The following is a 21730-nucleotide window of genomic DNA, read 5'->3' as shown; positions in this document are numbered from 1 at the left end:
GGGGTCACCGGTATTGTACCGGGACCACCGGAAGGGTCCCGGGGGTCCACCGGGTGGGGCCACCTATCCCGGGGGGCCCCATGGGCTGAAGTGGGAGGGAACCCAGCCCAAAGTGGGCTGGGGCGCCACTCCCCTAGGGCCCATGCGGCTAGGGTTGAGGGGAAACCCTAAAGGGGGCGCCCCCTTGCCTGGGGGGCAAGCCCCCCACCCTTGGCCGCCGCCCCCCCTAGGAGATTCCATCTCCTAGGGCCGGCGCCCCCCCTTAGCACCCCTATATATAGTGGGGGAGAGGAGGGACTTCATACACCAGCCCCTGGCGCCTCCCTCTCTCCCCGTTACGTCTCTCTCTCGTAGTATAGGCGAAGCCCTGCTACTGTGACGCCCTGCATCCACCACCACGCCATCGTGCTGCTGGATCTTCATCAACCTCTCCTTCCCCCTTGCTGGATCAAGAAGGAGGAGACGTCTCCCGTCCCGTACGTGTGTTGAACGCGGAGGTGCCGTCCGTTCGGCGCTTGGTCATCGGTGATTTGGATCACGTCGTGTTCGACTACATCATCACCGTTCTTTGAACGCTTCCGCACGCGATCTACAAAGGTATGTAGATGCATCCGATGACTCGTTGCTAGATGAACTCCTAGATGGATCTTGGTGAAACGAGTAGGAAAATTTTTGTTTTCTGCAACGTTCCCCAACATATAAACCCAGCCGCGGCTACCTCTTTGAACTCCTCTATATATAGCAGGCTTGTGGGCCTAAATTCTGTGCGCTGCCCTGTGAGTCTGCTGGGCCTTTAAGTCATGTAATTGCACGCCCGTGGCCTAGTAGGCCCACAGGGCAGCGCCCCAATTTTTTTATAGTTTTTTCTTTTCTGCTTTATTTTCTTCTATTTATTTCTGCGTAGTTTTTTATATAGTTTTTTTTCTTTTCTGTTATATTTATTTTCTTCTATTTATTTGTGAGTAGTTTTTCATCTAGTTTGCCAAAATTCAACATTTTCAGAGTTCATTTTGTAGTGATTTTCAATTTCACGGTCATTTTGTAAACGATTGAAAAATAGCAAATATTTTTTCTTTTCTGCTTTATTTTTCTTCTATTTATTTCTGAGTAGTTTTTTCTTTTCTGCTATATTTATTTTCTTCTATTTATTTTTGAGTAGTTTTTTTATATAGTTTTTTTCTTTTCAGCTATAGTTTTTTTTCTTTTCAGCTATTTTTTCTTTTCTGCAAAACTTGATGGTCAAAGTCTGGAGTTATAACCAAAGTTAAAAAAAAGAAATACCGACGTGCAATTAGTTTTTGCCATAACAGAAGAAGTCCAGAGTTGTAATAAGTTATTAAAAATAAAAAAGAGGTGCAATACTCGTTAATTTGCTTCAAGCCTTTCGGAATAGTGTAAACTGCACTGCGCATAGCTCCGTGTAGTCTACCATATATTCCTGAAGGCTTGAAGCTAAGCAACGTCAGCATTGAGCCTCTTCTTCATCGTCTCTACACTCAGGGCTTATAAACCGCTTCTAGTCCCTCTCTCTTCGCGAGGTGGGACTAAAAACAGCTTGCCATAACCTCATTAGTACCGGTTCGTGGTACGAACCGGCACTAAATGGTGATGGTGGGGCCATAGCCTGACCGCAGGCTGACACAGCCTCTTTAGTACCGGCTCGTGGCATGAACCGGTACTAAAGGTTCGCCACGAACCGGTACTATTGATCGCCGCCACGAACCGGCACTAATGTACACATTAGTGCCGGCTCTAATTCAAACCGGCACTAATGTGCTTCACGTTTGACCCTTTTTCTACTAGTGTCTTGGTGCACCACTGTTAGCTTTGTCCCTATATCTGGTCCAATTCCCCGCTGAGCAGCCTTGCGCCATGCTGTTTTCACTACTTCCTCAACAGTCTCCTCTGCCAGCCACCTCGCCTCAAATTTCCTCCCATAGGAAGGTCGTTGTTCTGCAATTCCAGCCAGGTGATATGTATCCAGGCAGATCGGTTGGTGATCTGATTTTCCTAATTCCAGGTTGCAAAGACCAGCCAAAGGATGGAGCTGCATCCATCCAGCATTCGTCACTGCCCGATCGAGTCTTTCCCGCAACCCTCCACGGAACCACGTGAATATGTCTCCCTCATAACCCAAGTCTTCAAGGGAGCAGTCAGACAAGGCGTCCTGAAAAGCTTGTAGACGGGATTGATGTCGAGGGGCCCCACCATCTTTCTCTGATGAGAATAGAATCTCGTTAAAGTCGCCAATTACTATCCACGGCAACCTGGATTGGGCATGAAGATCCCGTAGTAATTGATACGTACGGTTTTTGTTATCCCAACTTGGTTCACCGTATATTCCAGTTAACCTCCACATGTCTCCATTATCCTCTTCCACAGAGACATCGATGAAATCCAAGGTAGCAGCCCGGGAGTAGATCCTCACCTTCTTCTTCCAAACTAGTAGCAAATCACCCTTTTTTCCATCTAGACTAGGAACCACAATCCTGTGATCCATACGTAATTTTTTCATTAAACTTTCTGCCCTTGATTCATCCAAATGAGTCTCAGACAGAAAAAAATGCATCTGGTTCATGTCGCCTCTGTATATCCAGAAGTGAACGAATCGTCGGGGCACCAAGAATACCCCGACAGTTCCAGCTGACCAATTTCATTGCTCCCGTCCATCGGGACGACGAGAAAAAACGCACGGTCGACAGTAGCCGCCGGAGGACAGCAAACCCTAGCTTATTGCTAGGGGACGAAGAAAACAGATCCGATCAAAACCTATACTTGCACGTACAGATCACGCTTGCACTTGCACGTACAGATCAGGTCTCAAGTAAGCAATCAGTGCAAAGACCAGCATCAATCCTAGCGGAAGAGCATGCAGCCGACCTGCCTAAGCAAACCCGGCTGGAAAGGCGACGACACCTGCCGCGAAGCAATTTCACGTAGGGATCAGACAAAGTACAGACGAACTGACGAGCAGGACGGCTGGAATAGAAGACGACACAGCTACCGCATGGCGGAGAGGTCGGACAGAGCTGCGGCGTCGCCGCCGCCGAAGTGGCGGCGGGCGGCGGCCGCAGACCTAGATCGCTTAGTCAGGGACGAGAACGCCGCCAACGATACACCGGTACGCAGTAGCTAGCAGCAGGTTTGCACCCGGACTCGGAGTCCACGCCGTTTCCAAACCGGATCCCAATCCAACCGACTCAGGCGCCCGGCCACATCTATAAATAATCTCCCCAGCCCCAGCTTTCACCTAAAGCGATCGATCTACCACGAGACTTCCTGCCGCCGCCGCCGCCGCAGCCGAGATGACGACCTCTGTAGTCCCCTTCAACCGGCTGGTGAGGCTAGCCGCGCGTGCTTTCTACGACGATCTCCCCGCCCCCGCCGGCGGCGGCCAGCAGCACGCGCAGGGCACGGCCGTCGTCGTCCTGGACGCCCTCGCCAGACGGGATGGGCAGTGGGTCCGCGAGGACGACCTCGCCGCGTCTCTAAGGATGCAGCCCAAGCCGCTCCGCCGCGTGCTCCGCTACCTCGAGGAGGACAAGATAGTGTTGAGGGACCACCGCAAGGAGCCGGCGCCGGCCAAGCCAGCCGCCGCCGCTGGTGTCGCCGAGGAGGGCGACGAGAAGGAGAGGGTGAAGCTGCACGTCAAGTCCTACTGCTGCCTGGACTACGCGCAGGCCTGCGACGCCGTCCGGTACCGGCTGCACCGCATGAGGAAGAAGATCCGGGACGAGCTGACGGCGGACAGCAGGGCCACGGTCCAGCACTACCTGTGCCCCGACTGCGGGAGGCGGTACTCGGCGCTCGACGCCCTCAGGCTCCTCGCCGAGGACTTCCAGAGCTTCCGCTGCGAGCACTGCAGCGGCGAGCTGGTTGTGGAGAAGGCTGCCACGATCGCGACCGACGAGGCCGGGGACGGTGGCGACGATGGCAGCCGCGCACGGAAGCGTAGGCGGCTTGAGAAGTTGCAGGACATGCAGCGGAGGATGGAGGAGCAGCTGGAGCCGTTGCAGGCGCAGATCCAGAGGGTGGAGGGCCTGCCTGCTCCAGAGTTCATGAGCCTGCGGTCATGGCAGAAAGAAAACAATGTCGCTGCAGCGGCTGCAGCTCCATGTCGCCAGGACCCGGAGGTTGAACTTGGAGTGCTATTGCACGATGCAGATCAGTCTGGCACGGTCAGTGATTCAGCACCGAAGGTCTTTCCTCCATGGATGGTAAAACTAGGCATGGATCAGACCGGTGGGAAGGCAAGATTGGAAGGAAAGTCGGAAGAAGGCGAGGACGATAAAAAGATGAACTCGAACGAAGAAGAAGAAAAACAGCGTATACTGCTGGAACAGGAATACGCCAAGGCTTATTATGAAGCCCTTCTGAAACAGCAGCAGCTGGGCGCGAATGTCAAACACGAGGAGGAACAGCAGCTGGGCACAAATGTCAAACACGAGGACGATCAAGACGTGGAGGAAGAAGCTGGGATCGAGTGGGAAGATGGCGATGCTGGGATCGAGTGGGAAGATGGCGAAAACTAAAAGACAGTAGTGGCAACATGAGAAACAGATTTGCTGTATATTTTTATGTCGCCTATTTTTTTCTACGACAATCTGGTTAATTGTTAGGGAAACGTTCCCACCCGGTGCGCCGGCCGAACTTTCGGCCGGCTCATGCGCCACGTTGGATCCTATGAGCCAGCCACGTCCACTCCCCACGCGTCATTTATGGGTCCAGCAAACCGCATCCATCTTCCTCCTCCCTTATCCCTTTCATTCAATTTTCCTCGAAATCAAACAGGACCTGCTCTGCTCCGACGACGTCCGCCTCCATCTGCCCCACGCATTTCCGGCGAGCGGCCGCATCCACCTCGCGCTGCGCTGATCCGGCGCCCTCCTCGCCTCCACCTGCCATGTGCTGCTCTGACGAGGGGCTGCATCTACCTACCTCCACATTTCTCCAGCCTTTTGACCTGCCCCACGCTGCTCCGGCGAGCGCCTCGCCCTCGACCTGTCGCCATGCCGCTCTGGCGAGCGTCGTCGTGCTCCACCCGTGCGGGAACGACGAGTATGTTGTGCACGAGCGGACGAGATGCTGGAATCGGTGTCGGCGGGAGCTTCAATCGGTGGTATTTTTTTGCTACATCTGGCTTCTTGTTTTGCTGGAATCAGCAGTATTTTTTGCTAGGATCCATCTTATTTGAGTGCCTTTTGCTGCAACCAGTCCAAAACTTTGCTACCATCATTTTGTTTTTTGCTACTACCGTTGCAGACCGCCTTTTGATATTTTTCTGCTTAATTAGATCCATCTTTTTTGCTAGAACCACTCTAGCCTTTTGTTACCATGGTCTTTGAAATTTGCTTCTGCCGTCTTAATTTTAGCTACCACCCTGTTTTTGACTTTTTGTTGGATCCATCTTTTTTGCTGGAACCATTCTTGCTTTTTGTTACCATGGTCTTTGAAGTTTGCTTCTGCCGTCTTAGTTTCTGCTACCACCCTGTTTTTGACTTTTTGTTGGATCCATCTTTTTTGCTGGAACCACTCTAGCCTTTTGTTACATTGTCTTTGAAATTTGCTTCTGCCGTCTTAGTTTTTGCTACCACCCTATTTTTGACTTTTTGTTGGATCCATCTTATTTTTTGCTAGAACCACTTTAAGTTTTGCTACCATGGTCTTTGTATTTTGCTACCACCTTCTTTTGTTTTTGCTACTACCCCATCAAAAGTGATGGAATTTGGGAGCGGCCATGACGCAAGCGCAAAAGCTGGAATCGTGCATGAAAAAAGCTCCAACCGTTGTGTGAAAAAGCTTCAACCATGGAAAAGCTTCAACCATGGCATGGTGGCTCCCGGCAACACCAGGAGCTCCAGTCGACGGCATGGCGGTGCTACGACGGCGACGACTAAGATGGACGGCGGCCAGCAGCGAGGACGGCGACCGACGGCGATATGGACGGCGACCGGTGACCGGGGGGGCGAGGACGGCGACCGGCGGTGAGCTGGTGATGCTTCAAGGTCAGCCCTCGGAGAGTCCATGGCAGGGTGTCCAGCACGAATAGCTGTTTTTGGATTGGACGTGATTTTCTATTGAGAAAAAAACGATTCAAAGACTGATCTGACGGTGTGCAAAAAACAATCTAACGTTCCAGATATGACCGGCCCAACAATTGGGCCGGCGCACCGGCGCAGATTACTGCCCTAATTGTTATGGTAGAAACGTGAGAAAAAACTATATATATCGCCCCTCGTGAGCACAATTGCTGGCTGCCATGTCCATTTCCTTTTTCCTTTTCTGGTTATTGCTGGTTTCTCTTCTCGGTTTTTTACCTTGTTTTTTTTTCTGGTTGCTGTTTCATTTTTCTTTTCATAAGTTTTGGTTTTTTTAATTTGCTAGTGTAGACCGGGTCATCGCATGCGAAGTTTATTCGCTACTGATCAGTCCCAAGCCTAGCTGGGCTCACAGATTTCACCGATCAGTCACACATGTTTTAGCTTTTATTTAGGGCAGAGTGTGTTTAACTTCTCTACACTATATATGCCCGTACCTATGTCTATTCACAGAGCCGAAATCAATATCAACAAAAAAACTTCAGTGCACAACAAACAATTAACATTTTCGAATTCATAAGTGCCTAAACGTGCTGACCATGTCTTCAGATACATTTAAATTATAGTTTCCCAACCTTCAGATGCCACAAGCAAACAGATCATGGCCATCAAATGCAGCACCCAGATCACCTCATACCATCCATCCACCATGGCCACTATCTGCACCATAGCTCCAGGATCAAGTAATAAATTAAAGAGGTTAAATGCTTTTTCTACAATGAGTACAATCAGCTATTGTAGACCTTCCGCAGGTATTCATTTTTCCAGTTACTACTAATTTATCTTTTTCTAGCCGTTTCTAATAGCATCACTTAAAACAGCATGTCCAAATCTCGGGATTCAGTTCAGCTAAATAAACACCTGGAATTCTTTCAGTCCAAGAATGACCTTGGAGTCCGTATTGGAGAGCAGTCCCACCCTGGACGCGTCGGCAATTCTTCTAGATCAGGAGCATGTTGGTGCCGCGGGAGCAAGCCGAGGGACTCGAGAGCACTGGGTTCATCGTCCATGGCGGACGGTGGTTTTTGGGAACGTGGGCGACAAGGCTGCAGGAAGAACTGGTGCGTGCTGCTTCGGCCGCCGCGCCCAGCAACTGGAGAAGCCACTGGCCATGCCCAGGAGCTCGAGCCGCCGCCACTGAAGGCCGGCCGACGGCGGCGGAACAACAGGAGCAGCAGCTCCGCCACGTGCAGCAGCCGGAACGCCCTCGAGCTCAGTCGCCAGAGCAAGGCCGGCGCCGCCGCCACTGAAGGTCGGCCGACGCAGCGAAAAAGCAGGAGCAGCAGCTCCGCCACGTGCAGCAGCCGTCACGCCCCCGAGCTCCGCCGCCAAAGCAAGGCCGGCCAACGCGCGCGGGTCCCTTCATCGGCTCCAGCAAGCTCATCGCCGGCGGGGCCCTAATTTTTCCTGCAGCACGCTCGCCCATGAGCCCACCCGAAGTTGTCGCCGCTGTCAACGCGCCGCCCCTCAACTTCTCCTGCTCCGCCGCGCCACCCATCAACTTCTGCTGCTCCGCCGCGCCGCCCATCAACTTCTGCTGCTCCACCCGCCCCTCAACTTCTCCTGCTCCTCCATGGCTGGAAGGGAAAGCGCCGGCGTCTGGATAATACGCAGTTCTTTTTTTTTTAACGAACCATTTTTCAGACCTTCACTAAAAGAGGGACTGCGGGTTGAATAATCAAAAACCACAGGGACTTTTTTAGCAAAAGTGCGACGACGGTGAGCAGACAGGCAGAAGCGATAATCGTTTTATTATTAGGGAAAGATTGACGTGTGGGTAGGTGCAAGTGTTTTCCTAGTAAACCATATCATATCAGCATCCCTGAATCAGTATGTACATTTCCTGAAGTTCTATAGGTGCACAGATTAATAACAGTGCACTATCAGCGACATAGCACTTCTACCGGCTAGCAAATCCAAGAGTACTCTCACACATCCACCCAGCCTAGATTACATCCAATCCAGCAACTTCCAAAATGCAAGACACATAGTTTTTGGAACGTACCTTTTTTAACAGCCCAGTGCTTGCGTTGCGGGTTCAATTTGCCGGTCGACAGCTCAGATAACTGGGGCAAGCTCTCCCGTCTTCCATCCACGCCTGCCTGTTCCTCACGAATTCCACCGGTAGTTCTTCTGCTGCCCTGAGCCGGAAAGACACCGCTATCCCGATAGCCAGCAGATGCATGGACGGTTGACTTTTGTCCAAATGGTCGACCAAAGGAACCTGGTAAAACACAAGAACAAAACAGTGAAGCAAATAAGGACGGAGCGTTCCCCCACCAGTTTCCGCTGATCCAGATTCATAGGTGCTTCTTACCTTCTGATCGGCTGCATTAAATTCCATCACCGGCAGCAGCAGTTATTTCTAAGGCAACGTAGGCATTCAAATTCCCACACTGGTTATAAGTATGATGACAACTAATTTGCTACAGTTTTACAATATACTCCCTCCGTTTCTAAATATAAGTCTTTGTAGAGACTTCACTATGGACCACATATGGATGTATGTAGATGCATTTAGAGGGTAGATTCACTCATTTTGCTCCGTATGTAGTCGATGCTGGAATCTCTATAAAGACTTATATTTAGGAACGGAGGGAGTATAAGGTAGTGACAAAATCATTTGATTTTTCATGCTGATGTAGTACTGGACTAAAATGGCCCACTACCTCCATGACTAATCTGTGCACAATTTGCTAATTAATCAGTAAAAAGCACACTACCTGCATGATAAAGAGCACACAACTAATTTGCTAATTTGACAGTTAAAACTTGAAAAGCACACTGCCTCCATGATAAAGAGCACACAACTAATTTGCTAATTTGTCAGTAAAGAGCACAGCACACTGATCTGTCACACTACCAAAATCATTGATTTTTTGCGCAGATGAACTACTGGACTAAAATGTGACACTACCTATACATGACTAATCTGTGCACGAGCTTATAAATTGGTGACAAGTTCCAGGACTCCTTACTTTCAGAGTTGTATGATGAAATTCAGATTGTACGACTGAATTCTGACATACCTTCAGGTCCATCCAGGAGCTTTAGTGTTCATCTGGCCTATCAACTGCCCGGATGCCTGCGGTGAGCCTTCCCTTTCAGCATCTGCCGCCGCCTGCGTCGCAGATCTGGCCGTTGACGCTCACTGCCTGCATCGACGCGAGCTGCTGCTCAAGAACCAGTGGGGCAACTTGGTAATGAAGCGGCTCCATCGGGATGTCGCTATTGTTAACCTCCTCTAGCAAGGTGAATCTGCTTAGCAACATGAGGTAATGGAAGATCAATCTTACTGAATGGAAACACAACTCAAATGGCAGTACATACCAATGGTTCAGATTCGCACCTTCTAATTGGCTGCATCAAGAACTTCATCTTCACCGGCAGCGGCGGTCTTGTTCCCGCTGAAGGTGCTCCACCGTGACGACCGCTCTTGCTAATGGAAGAATCCAGCCGCCTGAGGTAGGAGACGACACCACCCAGCCACCCACATTTACTACGGTTCTGTCCCAGTAGCCGGAAAGCGTGTTTCCTGATCCAAGGATCGGGAAGGGACATGACATCATGAGCCACGGCCCTGCTTCCAACCATCCACAGTGATTGTCCATCTGTTGCAATCCTGACCCACAGTCCAGAAGTCACGCCGTACGTATATGAACATTTCTATCATTATGAGCGGACCCGTATCTCGCCCAGAATTAAATGCAGCACACCCTGATGCTCTATTCAACCGCCCAGATAAAGGGCACATATGTGCTCGTGTGCAGAAACTTCACGTCCAATATACATGAAGTTTCATACAGTACATGTGTGCAATTTTTGTGTAAACCTAAAGAGGAGAGGGGCACCCGTACAGATCTGAAAAATTGTCTTATTTGTGATCGATACTCAGACTTGGTTCCTGACAGACTCCCCCAATCACACACACAAAAGTACCACTTCGGTGAAATGCAAAGTCAAAATTGAATAATTTTCCTGCTTACCCTTCGGTTCACTAAATTGACAATTGAGAAAGCAAAATGGAAAAGGCGCCATGTGAAAGAGATGGCCATATTTTGATATTCACTTCTTCTAAACAAGGACATTGCTCTGAGCTTGAGACCAAGTTATTTCTCTGATCATTGATACAACACAAAGAGCTGTACAGCATAGCTTGAAAACAAAGCGACATGAATAAGCGCCTGAGATGATTCAATGGAACAAAGATTCTGCAAGAATTTATAAATAACTCTCAATTATAATTCTCGTATCAGCAGGTGCATGTTTCTCTTTTCTTGAATTTACAAACGCTGCAACATATGTAAGTACAGTCCTTACCTTGAATTTATTAGGTCAGTTTGGCAGGATACACCATAAAGAATTTCTGCTGAATTGGGTGATCAAAAGAGGGGGAAATGAGGGGCAGCACCAAGTATAGATTCTATATTTGATAGACCAACAAATATAGCCAATAGCTGCAGTACCTTACTAATTCAGTATCAGTAAGGTTTATGGTAGGGCAAACAAATTTGTACATTGTTTCCATTTCCAGCAGCAGTGCCCTAGTGCTTAATGAAAGCTTCTCTAGTGAGGCCAATCATTATTCAAGGTCATATTGCTTCTGAGCCTGCAAATAATAATATGAAATTAGTATTCACATAGAAATGGGTGAATCAGATAGGAACATCTCTGGTATTTTTCTTAACCGGAAGAGCATATCTGGTATTGCCATAGAAAAATAATATCAAAATAGCTAGCATTAATTTTAAACATGACAAGTTGTTCCCTGAGACTTCAAACTTAATGTAACTTCCAAATGGAAGCCAAATACCACTTATGCATGTGATGGAAACCATCCAGAGATTCAATAATTCTCGATTAGATTTACTCATGAGATACGTAGATTCACATGATTCTGAAAATATAGAGGCCCACTTTCCAAGCTTCCTTTCTGACATCCTGTCCCCTTAAATGCGTAACCAGATAACTAAGGCTGGTCATAGTGGGGAGTAACTTAGACTAGTGTCATGCATATGACACTAGCCTAAGTTTGTTATGACCGGCCAGGTCTATGGCCGCAAGGGGCCCACTGGGCAAACTTAGCCCTCAAGTTATCTTAGTTTTATTTCATATCGTGGTTATATATACGACTTGTAAGACTATTTTGAGAATCAAGCAATAAGACTATTTCTATTGCCCGGCTCCCAGAGGAGCCGGAACCCTAAAACCCTAGCCGCCTCCTGCCTCCGCTGCCGCCCCACGCGCAAGGACGGCGCCTCTCCCTCCTTCCCCTACAGCCTCCGGCCAAGACCGGGCAGAACCCTAGCTCCTAACACCTTGGTATCAGGTACCCGGGTTTCGACCATGTCTTCACCGCCTCCAAACCCGCCACCACCGCAGCCGCCGCTGCCTAACGCCTCCCCCACCACCGCTGCCACCGATTCCACCAACGTCGCCGCTGCGTCGCCGGGCACCACGGCCTCCCTATCGGCGCCGATCTCCCCCGCACCCGGCACCACGCTGGGCCAGGGCCAGCCGCAAACCCCCCTCCAGCAACCACCGCCGTCGCCTCCCCTAGCGCCGCCGCAGTTCACACCGGAGGCCATGGCCGGCATGCTCAACGACCTGGTCGTCGCGGTCCAGGGCATCCGCCTCTACTTGGCGAGCCCGTACGGGCCGCCTCCACCGCTTCATCTGGCCGCATCCGCGGGCCAACAGGCGCTGCCGTGGTACTCAGTACCGGCGGCCACCACCGGCGGCTACCCGGCGCTTCCCCCACCGGCGGCTTCGACGCCGCCTTGGCCGCAGTGGCCGACGCCGTTCGCGGCGCCAACCGCGCCGCCCGCCACTACCCAGGGACCGCAGTGGCCGACCTGGGCCCCGCCGCCCGTGCCGTCCCTCCCGACGGCAACGGTGCAGGTTCCACCGCCGCCCCCGCCCAACCCTAGCCTGGGCCGGTCCTCGCCGAGCGGCCTTCCGATCCAAGAGGTCCGTTTCCCTTCGTCACCGTCGCCACTTCCTGGCTGGCTCCACGGGCCGCCGTCGGCTTCCACGGAGGCCCGGCCGCCGTCAGGGTTCCAGTTGCAGCCCGAGGCGTCGGGCGCCACAGGGGACTACGCCGGCCCTTCCACCCTGTACCTAGCTCCGTCATCAGCCCTCCGTACCGCCGAGGCAGTGGGCTAGGGCGCGCCACACCAGCAGCCGCCCCGGTTCGCAAAGATCGACTTCGCCACGTACGACGGTTCGGACGACCCGCTTAACTGGCTCAACCAATGTGACCAGTTCTTCCGTGGACAGCGCACGCCCGCGTCGGAGCGCACTTGGCTGGCTTCCTACCATCTCCGCGGGGCCGCCCAGACATGGTACTATGCCCTCGAACAGGACGAGGGCGGCATGCCACCGTGGGATCGCTTCCGCGAGCTATGTCTTCTTCGGTTCGGACCACCGGTACGCGGGAGCCGCTTGGCCGAGTTGGGCCGCCTGCCTTTCACCTCCACGGTGTAGGATTTCGCCGACCGCTTCCAGGCACTAGCATGCCACGCGCCTGGTGTGACGGCCTTACAGCGGGTGGAGCTCTTCGTCGGCGGCCTTCCCGACCACATCCGCGTGGACGTCGAGATGAATGGGCCACAAGACCTCCAGACGGCCATGTACTATGCTCGGGCGTTCGAGCAGCATGCCCAGGCTTTGACGCGGCCATCCGCGCCACGTGGGGGCCGCCAGCCCCCCCAACCGCCTCCGACAGCACCGGCGTCCTCTACCGCCGCCCCGGCAGCCACCCCAACACCGACGCGGCCGTTCAGGCGCCTTACTCAGGCGGAGCAGCTGGAACGCCGGCGCTTGGGCCTATGCTTCAACTGCGATGCGCCCTATGCGCCGGGCCATGTCTGCCCGCGCCTCTTCTACTTGGAGACGACGGACCAGACCGAGGATGACACCCCGGAGGTTGACCTCGGCGCCCAAGCCCTTGCGGAGCCCGCAGCGGCACCCGCACCTGCCCCGGCTACCGCCCTCGTGGTGTCACTTCACGCGCTGGCCGGCAACCGTGATGAACGGACGATGCTCGTACGGTCATGATCCATGGCGAGCGCCTGGTGGCCCTCCTGGACACAGGTTCCACGCATAATTTCCTGCCGGAGGCCACCATGCGGCGCCTTGCACTACAGCCGACCGGAGGGGAGCAGTTGCGGGTCACTGTCGCTAATGGCGACCGTCTACGCTGCCACGGGCTCGCCCGCGATGTGCCCATCACTATCGGTGACGAGCACTTCACCATCACCTGCGCCGGCATCGATTTGGGTTGCTTCAACTTCATCCTCGGCGTCGACTTCTTGCGCACGTTGGGTCCCATTCCCTAGGACTTCGACGCGCTGACGATGACCTTCTGGCGTTTGGGTCGTCGCATTCGGTGGGACGGCATTGGGGGGGCCGCACCCGCACCCCCTCTTCAGCTGGTCGCGACGGCCGCCGAGGCCGAGCATCCGCTCTTGGACGACCTCCTGCAGCAGCACCGGGATCTCTTTGAGGAGCCACAGGGCCTGCCACCGGCCCGGATCTACGACCACCGTATTCACCTCCTTCCGGGATCGGCCCCTGTGGCCGTACGGCCTTACCGGTATCCGCAGCTGCAGAAGGACGAGTTGGAGCGGCAGTGTGCACTCATGCTTGCCGCCAGCATCATCCGCATCTCCACGTCACCATTCACAGCGCCGGTCCTCCTTGTTCGTAAGTCGGATGGCAGGTGGCGTTTCTGCATCGACTACCGCGCCCTTAATGCTCTCACATTGAAGGACAAGTTTCGTATTCCGGTTGTCGATGAGCTTCTCGACGAGTTGCACGGGGCGCGCTTCTTCACCAAGCTGGATCTCCGGTCCGGGTATCATCAGGTGCGCATGCACCCGGATGACATCGCCAAGACGGCGTTTCGGACTCACCATGGCCACTTTGAGTTCTTAGTGATGCCCTTTGGCCTCTCCAACGCCCCGACGACCTTTCAGGCCTTGATGAATGATGTCCTACGACCCTACTTGCGTCGGTTTGTGCTCGTTTTCTTTGATGACATTCTTATCTACAGTGCCTCGTGGGCAGAGCACCTCCAGCATGTGGCTATCGTCTTCAACGAGCTTGGGGCGCATCATCTTCATCTTAAGCGCTCGAAGTGCTTGTTCGGGATGCCTTCTGTCGCTTACCTCGGCCACGTCATCTCGGCCGAGGGAGTGGCCATGGACGCCGACAAGGTGGCGGCCGTCGCCGCCTGGCCGATTCCGCAGTCTCAGCTGGCTCTTCGCGGGTTCCTTGGCCTCGCGGGGTACTACCGGAAGTTCATTCGGGAATTTGGCCTAATTGCGAACCCGCTCACGCGTCTTCTCCGTCGCGACGCCTTCTCTTGGGATGAGGAGGCCACTACAGCGTTCGAGGCCCTCAAGGGGGCCCTCACGACGGGACCGGTCCTGCAGATGCCGGATTTCGACCTCCCATTCACCGTCGACTGCGACGCCTCCGGTGCGGGGTTCGGTGCGGTCCTTCATCAAGGCGATGGACCCCTCGCTTTCTTCAGCCGCCCCTTTGCCGCACGCCATCTTAAGCTGGCGGCGTATGAGCATGAGCTCATTGGGTTGGTGCAGGCAGTACGCCATTGGCGGCCCTATCTTTGGGGTCGTTCCTTCTGGATCCGCACGGACCATTACAGCCTCAAGTTCATGCTGGATCAGAGGCTCTCGACGGTACCCCAGCACCAGTGGATCAGTAAACTCTTTGGCTTTGACTTCACCGTCGAGTACCGGCCGGGTCGCCTTAACACCGTCGCCGACGCCCTGTCTCGGCGTGACGCCGATGTGGACGACGGTGCGGCGGAGGGGGCGGCCTTCTGCATCATCATCGGGCCCTCCTTCGCCCTCTACGCCAACATCCGACGGGCGACCGCTGTCGCGACCGACTCCCTCCTCCTGCAGCAGCAGCTAGCGGCGGGAGAGCTGGAGGAGCCGTGGCGCCTCGCCGATGGCCTGCTCCTCCATGGGCACAGGGTCTTCGTTCCGGCGCACGACGATCTTCGCCAGCAGGTGCTGCGCCTCGCCCACTCGGCGGGCCATGAGGGGGTGTAGAAGACACTCCATCGTCTCCACGCCGACTTCTACATTCCCGGTGATCGTGCCCTTGTCCGTGACTGGGTACGGTCTTGTGTGACGTGCCAGCGCAACAAAACGGAGACTCTACGGCCGGCTGGCATGCTTCAGCCCTTGGAGGTCCCATCTCAGGTTTGGGCGGACATCTCCATGGACTTCATCGAGGGCCTTCCCAAGGTGGGCGGCAAGTCCGTCATTCTCACGGTGGTCGACCGCTTCTCCAAGTATGCTCACTTCATCGCACTTGGCCATCCCTATTCAGCGGCGTCTGTCGCGCGGGCCTTCTTCGATGGCATTGTCCGTCTCCACGGGTTCCCTTCTTCGATCGTCAGTGATCGGGACCCCGTGTTCACGGGACACGTGTGGCGCGACCTTTTCCGGCTGGCGGGCATGAAGCTACGCCTGAGCACCGCCTTCCACCCTCAGACGGACGGCCAGTCTGAGATCGTTAACAAGGTGATTGCCATGTATTTACGTTGTGTTACAGGTGATCGACCTCGCGCATGGGTGGACTGGCTCTCGTGGGCGGAGTACTGCTACAACACCTCTTATCACTCCGCCCTCCGTACTACGCCCTTTGAGGTGGTGTATGGCCGGCCACCCCCGCCGATCCTTCCGGTTGATCCGGCCTTGGCACAGACCGAGGCGGCCGGGGCTCTTCTGAGGAGCCGCGATGAGATGCTCGCGGAAGTCCGGCAACGGCTCCTACAGGCACAGCAGTTGGCCAAACATTACTATGATGGCCACCATCGCGAGGCGGAGTTCGCGGTGGGTGATTGGGTCTGGCTGCGTCTACTTCATCGCTCTACGCAGTCCTTGGACCCACGCGCGAGGAAGAAGCTCGGTCCTCGCTATGCCGGTCCCTTTGCTATCCTGGAACGCATTCAAAAAGTGGCTTACCGTCTTCAGCTTCCGGCCGGCGCGCGGATCCATGATGTCTTCCATGTCGGGCTGCTCAAGCCATTCCGCGGCGAGCCACCCGCGGCACCACCGACACTTCCACCGATCACGGACGGGCGTCTCCTTCCTGAGCCAGAGAAGGCGTTGAAGGCTCAGCTGCAACGGGGCTCCTGGTACGTGTTGATTCAGTGGACTGGACTACCAGAGGAGGACGCTACTTGGGAGCAGCGCGAGGAGTTCCGCCAGCACTACCTCGACTTTCAGCTCGAGGACGAGCTGTTTGCGCAGGCGGGAAGAGATGTTATGACCGGCCAGGTCTATGGCCGCAGGGGGCCCACTGGGCAAACTTAGCCCTCAAGTTATCTTAGTTTTATTTCATATCGTGGTTATATGTACGACTTGTAAGACTATTTTGAGAATCAAGCAATAAGACTATTTCTATTGCCCGGCTCCCAGAGGAGCCGGAACCCTAAAACCCTAGCCGCCTCCTGCCTCCGCTGCCGCCCCACGCGCAAGGACGGCGCCTCGCCGCCGGCCGCCGCGCTCGAGCCCTCGCCCCTCTCCCTCCTTCCCCTACAGCCTCCGGCCAAGACCGGGCAGAACCCTAGCTCCTAACAAAGTTACTATCTTCATAATGCAAAGTAACATAATAGTAGTAACTTAGATGGCTTCATTAATTATTTTGTAGACTCATCTTGTCTTGAAAAGCGCTATGTTACAGTAACATATTATGTTACCACCTCTCATTAATTACTTGCCACATAAGCAAAAAAATCTTGAAGTGCGCTATGTTACTAGCTAAATTACTCCCACTATGACTAGCCTAAGTGAAAGTTCAGGTCCGTTGGCACCTGAGACCCACTAGGTATTTCCATCCAATGACCTAACTATAATAATAGCATATGATTTGTACTCTCTCTTTATTGATTAGGTACATCAGAATCAAGGATATTATCCTTCTATTAGTTTCTTATACATTTAAGTGAGAAAATATTGAGAGCAAAAATAAGAGGATTATTAAAACTGATGCACGCCTTATACATTCAAATAAGACTGAAGAAGAAATTTGTCCTATACATTGAAACGAAAATGGTGCTTGGTAGAATTAACTTACTGGAGATCATCGATGAATCCCATTAATCATATGCATAGAGGCATGCAACCATTCGATACGTGGTTGAATTATAAGCTAATCTTGTATGTTGTGCCACTTGCAGTGATCTGTGCTACCAATTCGTTTACAATGAATTCACTAATGCAGGGAGCATGTATCATCTGAATGGCTTTGTTTTAATGATACCAGAGCAATAATGTTTTATCCGGAGATAGAATTCCTGGAAAGGCTAACCCCCCAAGTGCCAAGTGTCAACTATACAAGAATGGTGGACTGTGTCAGAACAAGCGCCGAAGAATTTGTGAAAAAACAAGGTTGCAACAACCTCTTACCTTTATACTAATGTTGAGGCCATATTCAGCGTCAATGAAATTCAAATACAATGCAACCTCTTGCTGAGGTATGTGATCTAAAAATATGATGACAACACTGTTCATACAGTTAGCTGGCTGTATTCCTATATCTGGAACATTTCAGTCTAGCCACCTGGCAGCCTCATTTGCCCAGCTGACTTATACCCGTTGAGTTTACCAATAATCTTCACAAGAGCAATTACCATTCTCAAACTTGTGCAAATACTTCGGATCCTTGATCAGTATCTGACGCCCATACTTCTCCGAAACTAACTTAGCGAAGGTGTGGCAATGGTTACACATCCTTGCAGTTTTGATTATCCGTATGCTTCTGAAGTGAGGGGAATTCAAAATCCCAACAATAATTGCTAATTTCTCACAATGGATTCTCGCAACTTCTTCCATCTCTTCTTCCACTTCTAGAGTTCCATTACCAGCGCTAAGCATAGAGGGTCCCATTTCAGTCATCATCAATTTTAATTCAGCTGCTTCATGCTCCGAGGCAACCTTATCACCAGTTGAGAACAAATATACCATATTTCTGATTTCTGTTGAACAACTCTCAACCCCACCCAACATTCTTTCCTTGCTGTGTACTGTCACCTTTGGCACATCAAAAGATTGTCCAGCAAGATCCTGAAGACTAGAAACCACTACTTGGATTCTAGGATCATTCGGTTCAATCATCGACATCTCTGTAGCCGCCAGTAGTGCCAGCCTTACATTTCCATGCATTCTTGCTGAGGTTAGTAATGACTCCCACAGTATTAAATTGGGTGTGAGTGGCATTTCATCAATAACTGCATATGCCTCTTGCAGTCTCCCAGACCGTCCAAGAAGGTCTACCATTGCTGCATAATGATCTAAATCTGGGGTTACATTATAGTCTTTGTCCATATTGAGAAATATTTCTCTCCCTTCAGATACCATCCCCTCCATACCATAGGCCCTGATAACAGCTGTCAAAGTCGTATGATCTGGCAGTACACCTTGTTGCTTCATTTTAAAGAAGTAGTCCACTACTTTAGTTGGAGACCCATGCAGCAAATGTGCAACAATGATGCAATTCCATGAAATAGTGTTCCTTGATGAGTGCCTATCAAAAACAGCACAAGCGCCAGCAAGATCACCAGATTTTGAATAGGCATTAATAAGTGCATTTGCGATTTTCCCATCCATTTCTAAGTTGTGGTGAAAAATACAGGCATGGATCTCCCGTACTTTCCACGCTGCCACCAGATTTGCGAATGCTGGGATGATACTTAGGATTGTAATGTAGTCAGGCTTTATCAGAACTGATTGCATCTGCCGAAATATTCTTAGGGCTCTATCAAAATATCCATTATGCACTGAACCAGCAATGAGTATGTTCCAGGAAGCTGTGTCCTTTTTTACTCCATAACTTTCCATGGTCTGGAATAGTTCAAAAGCTCTCTCGTCGTCCCCATTCCGTATGTACCCTGATATCATTGTATTCCAGGTTATCACATTGCGCTGGATACCATAACTTTCCATCTTGCAGAAGAGTTCATACGCCTTGCCACAGTACCCCGCTTGCGCATACCCTGCAACCATTGAATTCCAGGAGAAGATGTCCTTCTCGGGTATCTCATTAAATATTCTATATGCTGCGACTATTTCGCCACATTTAGCATACATGTCAACCAACGAGTTCCCTGACAAGACGTTGTTCACAGTCCCAATCTTAATCGCATGGCAATGGAGCTGGCTTCCCTGTCTCAATAACTTCAAACTCGCACAAGCTGAGATGGCACATGCAATTGTCATGCCATTTGGTTCCACCCCAGCCACACGCATCCGGATAAAACACTGGAGTGCCTCATCCCCTCTATCGCTATGAACGAAACCTGACACTAGGCTTGTCCATGTGACAACATCTGGTTCTACTCCACACTCTTCCATCTGTCCCAGCAGGTCCACGGCCACATCAAGATCCCCAGACCTGGCATAGCTCGAAATCAATGTGTTCCATGTGACAACCCCTGGCTCTGTCCCTTCCCGCCTCATTTCATCAAGAAGCCTCCGCGCTTCCTCCCACTGGCAAGACCTGCAGCACCCAAAGATCATCGAGTTCCACGTGCCCAGGTCCCGGCGCCTCATCTTGTCAAACACCGCACGCGCGCGCCCCAGCTCTCCACATTTGACATACATCACCAGCACCGAGTTCCCCACAGGCACATCCTTCACCCTGCCCATAAACCCTCTCCGGATGGCCATGGAGTGCAGCACGCTCCCGAGCCTCTGGTCCTCGGCGTAGGCGCACGCCTGCAGAATCCGAGTGATCAGGAACCTGTCGGGGAGCACGCCTTCCCCGATCATGCTCACCGCGAGCGCGAGCACCTCGTGGAAGATGCCCCTGGTGGCGTACGCGCCGATCATCGCCGACCAGGCGAGCAGGTCCCTGTGGCCCATTCCGTCGAACACCTCGCGGGCGGCGCCCAGGCGCCCCGCGGAGGAGTGGAACGTGATGAGCTTGGTCTCCGAGACGAACCGGGGCTCCCCGCGCGCGAAGGGGGTGGGCGGGCGAGCTCCTGTCTCTTGGACGGGCCGCGCTTGGTGAGGGACGTGGACGTCTCTCGCCTCGTCGAGCGAGAGCGCCAGCCAGGGCGGCGGAGCCTGGGCCAGCGCCATGGCCGGTTCCTGGAGGCGGCCATGGCGGGGCCGGGAGGGCGGGGGGGGGGGGGGGGGGGGGGGTTTGGGGGGGGGGGGGGGGGAGGGGGGGGGGGGCGAGCTCCATGGGGAGGGGAGGGAGAAGGAGCGGTTCTTGCGAGGCTTTGGTTTTTGCATGTTATCCTCTTTGGGTATTCTGTTTTTTCGCAAATGCAGACGCTGCAGGGAGGGCGCGCGCGACCGGTCACCGGAGCCGTTGGTTCCTTGTGGGGATTGCGCCACGTGGAGTCAACACCGGCAATCGCTAAATTATCTCACTCCTCTAGATTCAGTAGCAATAATTTCGCTTAGAGCATAGCTAATAGTATAAGTGCATATACAATGATTGATAAGATAGTCTTATCTTAAATCTTGCATGTAATTTAGAGATGACAAAAAACATGTCTCCAATAGAAGAGAATTGACTATTTATTATTAAGTTTGTCGGACTTTGATTATAACTATAAAGTTCATTTTTTTCTTGACAAAACATGGCTAGGGACTAGTTTGTGAGAGAAGATTAGTGCTAGGGAAAAAGAAGAAGATCCCACACGTCGTATACATGTACAAGTACAAGATTGGTGATCGGCCCATAACTATGGACATCGCTCCACGCCTCGGTCTATATCTAGCCGTCGCAACTCATCAGGCAGCGCCGCCGCCTCCTCAACCCTAGGCGACGAAGTCATCGTCTGGTGCGCCGGCCGCCGGCAAGTAGGCCCCCAGCAGATCCTAATGTTCAGGCGAACATCCCGCTAGCCGCTCACAATTCTTCTACGCTGTTTCTAATATCTCCATGTAAATACTCAATTGTACTAGGCAGTATATGCCGCTAGCCGCTCACAAGCCTGTCTAGTACTTATAGTATGCTAATCTCTCCATATACTTTGTAGTACTCGTAATCACAAGTCCGGCTAAGCCGCTCACAAATACGTAGCAGTATGCTAGCATGATGATCTAGTCTGCTTAGAGTATTTTGCTAGTCTTGATGCAACATAGTCCATATCTAGGAATCTAATTTGGTCAGAATATTTTACTATTGTTTGGATGCAACGTACTAGTTCATAGCAGTTTATTCGTCCAGCAAGTGCTCACTAATTGAAGGATTTGGATCCATACAACTTCGTCTTTACGCATGCATGCATCATGGTCATGGAACTAACTATTGCTTGCTGTCATCACTAGCTCGTTAATAAGGAGGCTAGCTCGTTTGATTATTTTGGTGGGGTTTGGTTTTCTAGTCCTAAGACTTTTCTAGTCACAACTAAAAAGTCCATAGTCCCTAAAAAGTCCCTCCTTGTTTATTTCCAGAGACTAAAAAGTCCCCAATCCCTTCCTAGAGGTTATTAAATGACCATGTTGCCCCTAGTTTATAGAAAATAAGTAATCAAACAACAGCATTGGGTGGCGGGCCAATGGATGCATGGAGGGGCATTGTTGAAAAAGTCCCAAAAAGACTCTCCTTGAGAGTCTTCTTCATTTAGTCCCAAA

At 52.2% G+C, this 21730-nt stretch overlaps 2 protein-coding genes across 11 annotated transcripts; one reads left to right on the top strand and one right to left on the bottom strand.

The window, feature by feature from the left end:
* The first annotated feature begins 1771 nt into the window (after window positions 1-1771).
* Window positions 1772-6410, top strand: LOC125519707 (general transcription factor IIE subunit 1-like). Its single transcript, XM_048684447.1, has one exon. It carries the CDS (start codon window positions 3306-3308, stop codon window positions 4530-4532), a length of 1227 nt encoding a protein of 408 aa, XP_048540404.1. The 5' UTR covers window positions 1772-3305; the 3' UTR covers window positions 4533-6410.
* Window positions 6411-6559: 149 nt separating this feature from the next.
* LOC125519706 (pentatricopeptide repeat-containing protein At1g19720) lies at window positions 6560-20305 on the bottom strand. Of its 10 annotated transcripts, none has more exons than XM_048684439.1 (8): window positions 17549-20305; window positions 17217-17471; window positions 10419-10707; window positions 9448-10309; window positions 9128-9356; window positions 8416-8463; window positions 8104-8322; window positions 6560-7697 (listed from the first exon to the last, which is right to left on the bottom strand). In XM_048684439.1, exon 1 carries the CDS (start codon window positions 20219-20221, stop codon window positions 17744-17746), a length of 2478 nt encoding a protein of 825 aa, XP_048540396.1. In that variant the 5' UTR covers window positions 20222-20305; the 3' UTR covers window positions 6560-7697; window positions 8104-8322; window positions 8416-8463; window positions 9128-9356; window positions 9448-10309; window positions 10419-10707; window positions 17217-17471; window positions 17549-17743. The 10 variants fall into 10 exon arrangements, with proteins under 10 accessions (XP_048540396.1, XP_048540401.1, XP_048540398.1 ...); XM_048684444.1 differs by having other exon boundaries at window positions 8416-8426; XM_048684441.1 differs by having other exon boundaries at window positions 6560-6758; window positions 6960-7697; window positions 8104-9356.
* Window positions 20306-21730: the final 1425 nt, after the last annotated feature.

The sequence above is a fragment of the Triticum urartu genome, chromosome 7, assembly GCF_003073215.2.
Source record: "Triticum urartu cultivar G1812 chromosome 7, Tu2.1, whole genome shotgun sequence".
NCBI classification, from domain to species: domain Eukaryota; kingdom Viridiplantae; phylum Streptophyta; class Magnoliopsida; order Poales; family Poaceae; genus Triticum; species Triticum urartu.
The sequence above is the reverse complement of the archived record's forward strand: the minus strand, read 5'-3'. Positions and strand labels throughout refer to the sequence as shown.

Coding starts and splice junctions, on each gene's coding strand:
- LOC125519707 (XM_048684447.1), top strand. CDS start 3,306: ATGACGACCTCTGTAGTCCCCTTCAACCGGCTGGTGAGGCTAGCCGCG.
- LOC125519706 (XM_048684442.1), bottom strand. CDS start 20,221: ATGGCGCTGGCCCAGGCTCCGCCGCCCTGGCTGGCGCTCTCGCTCGAC.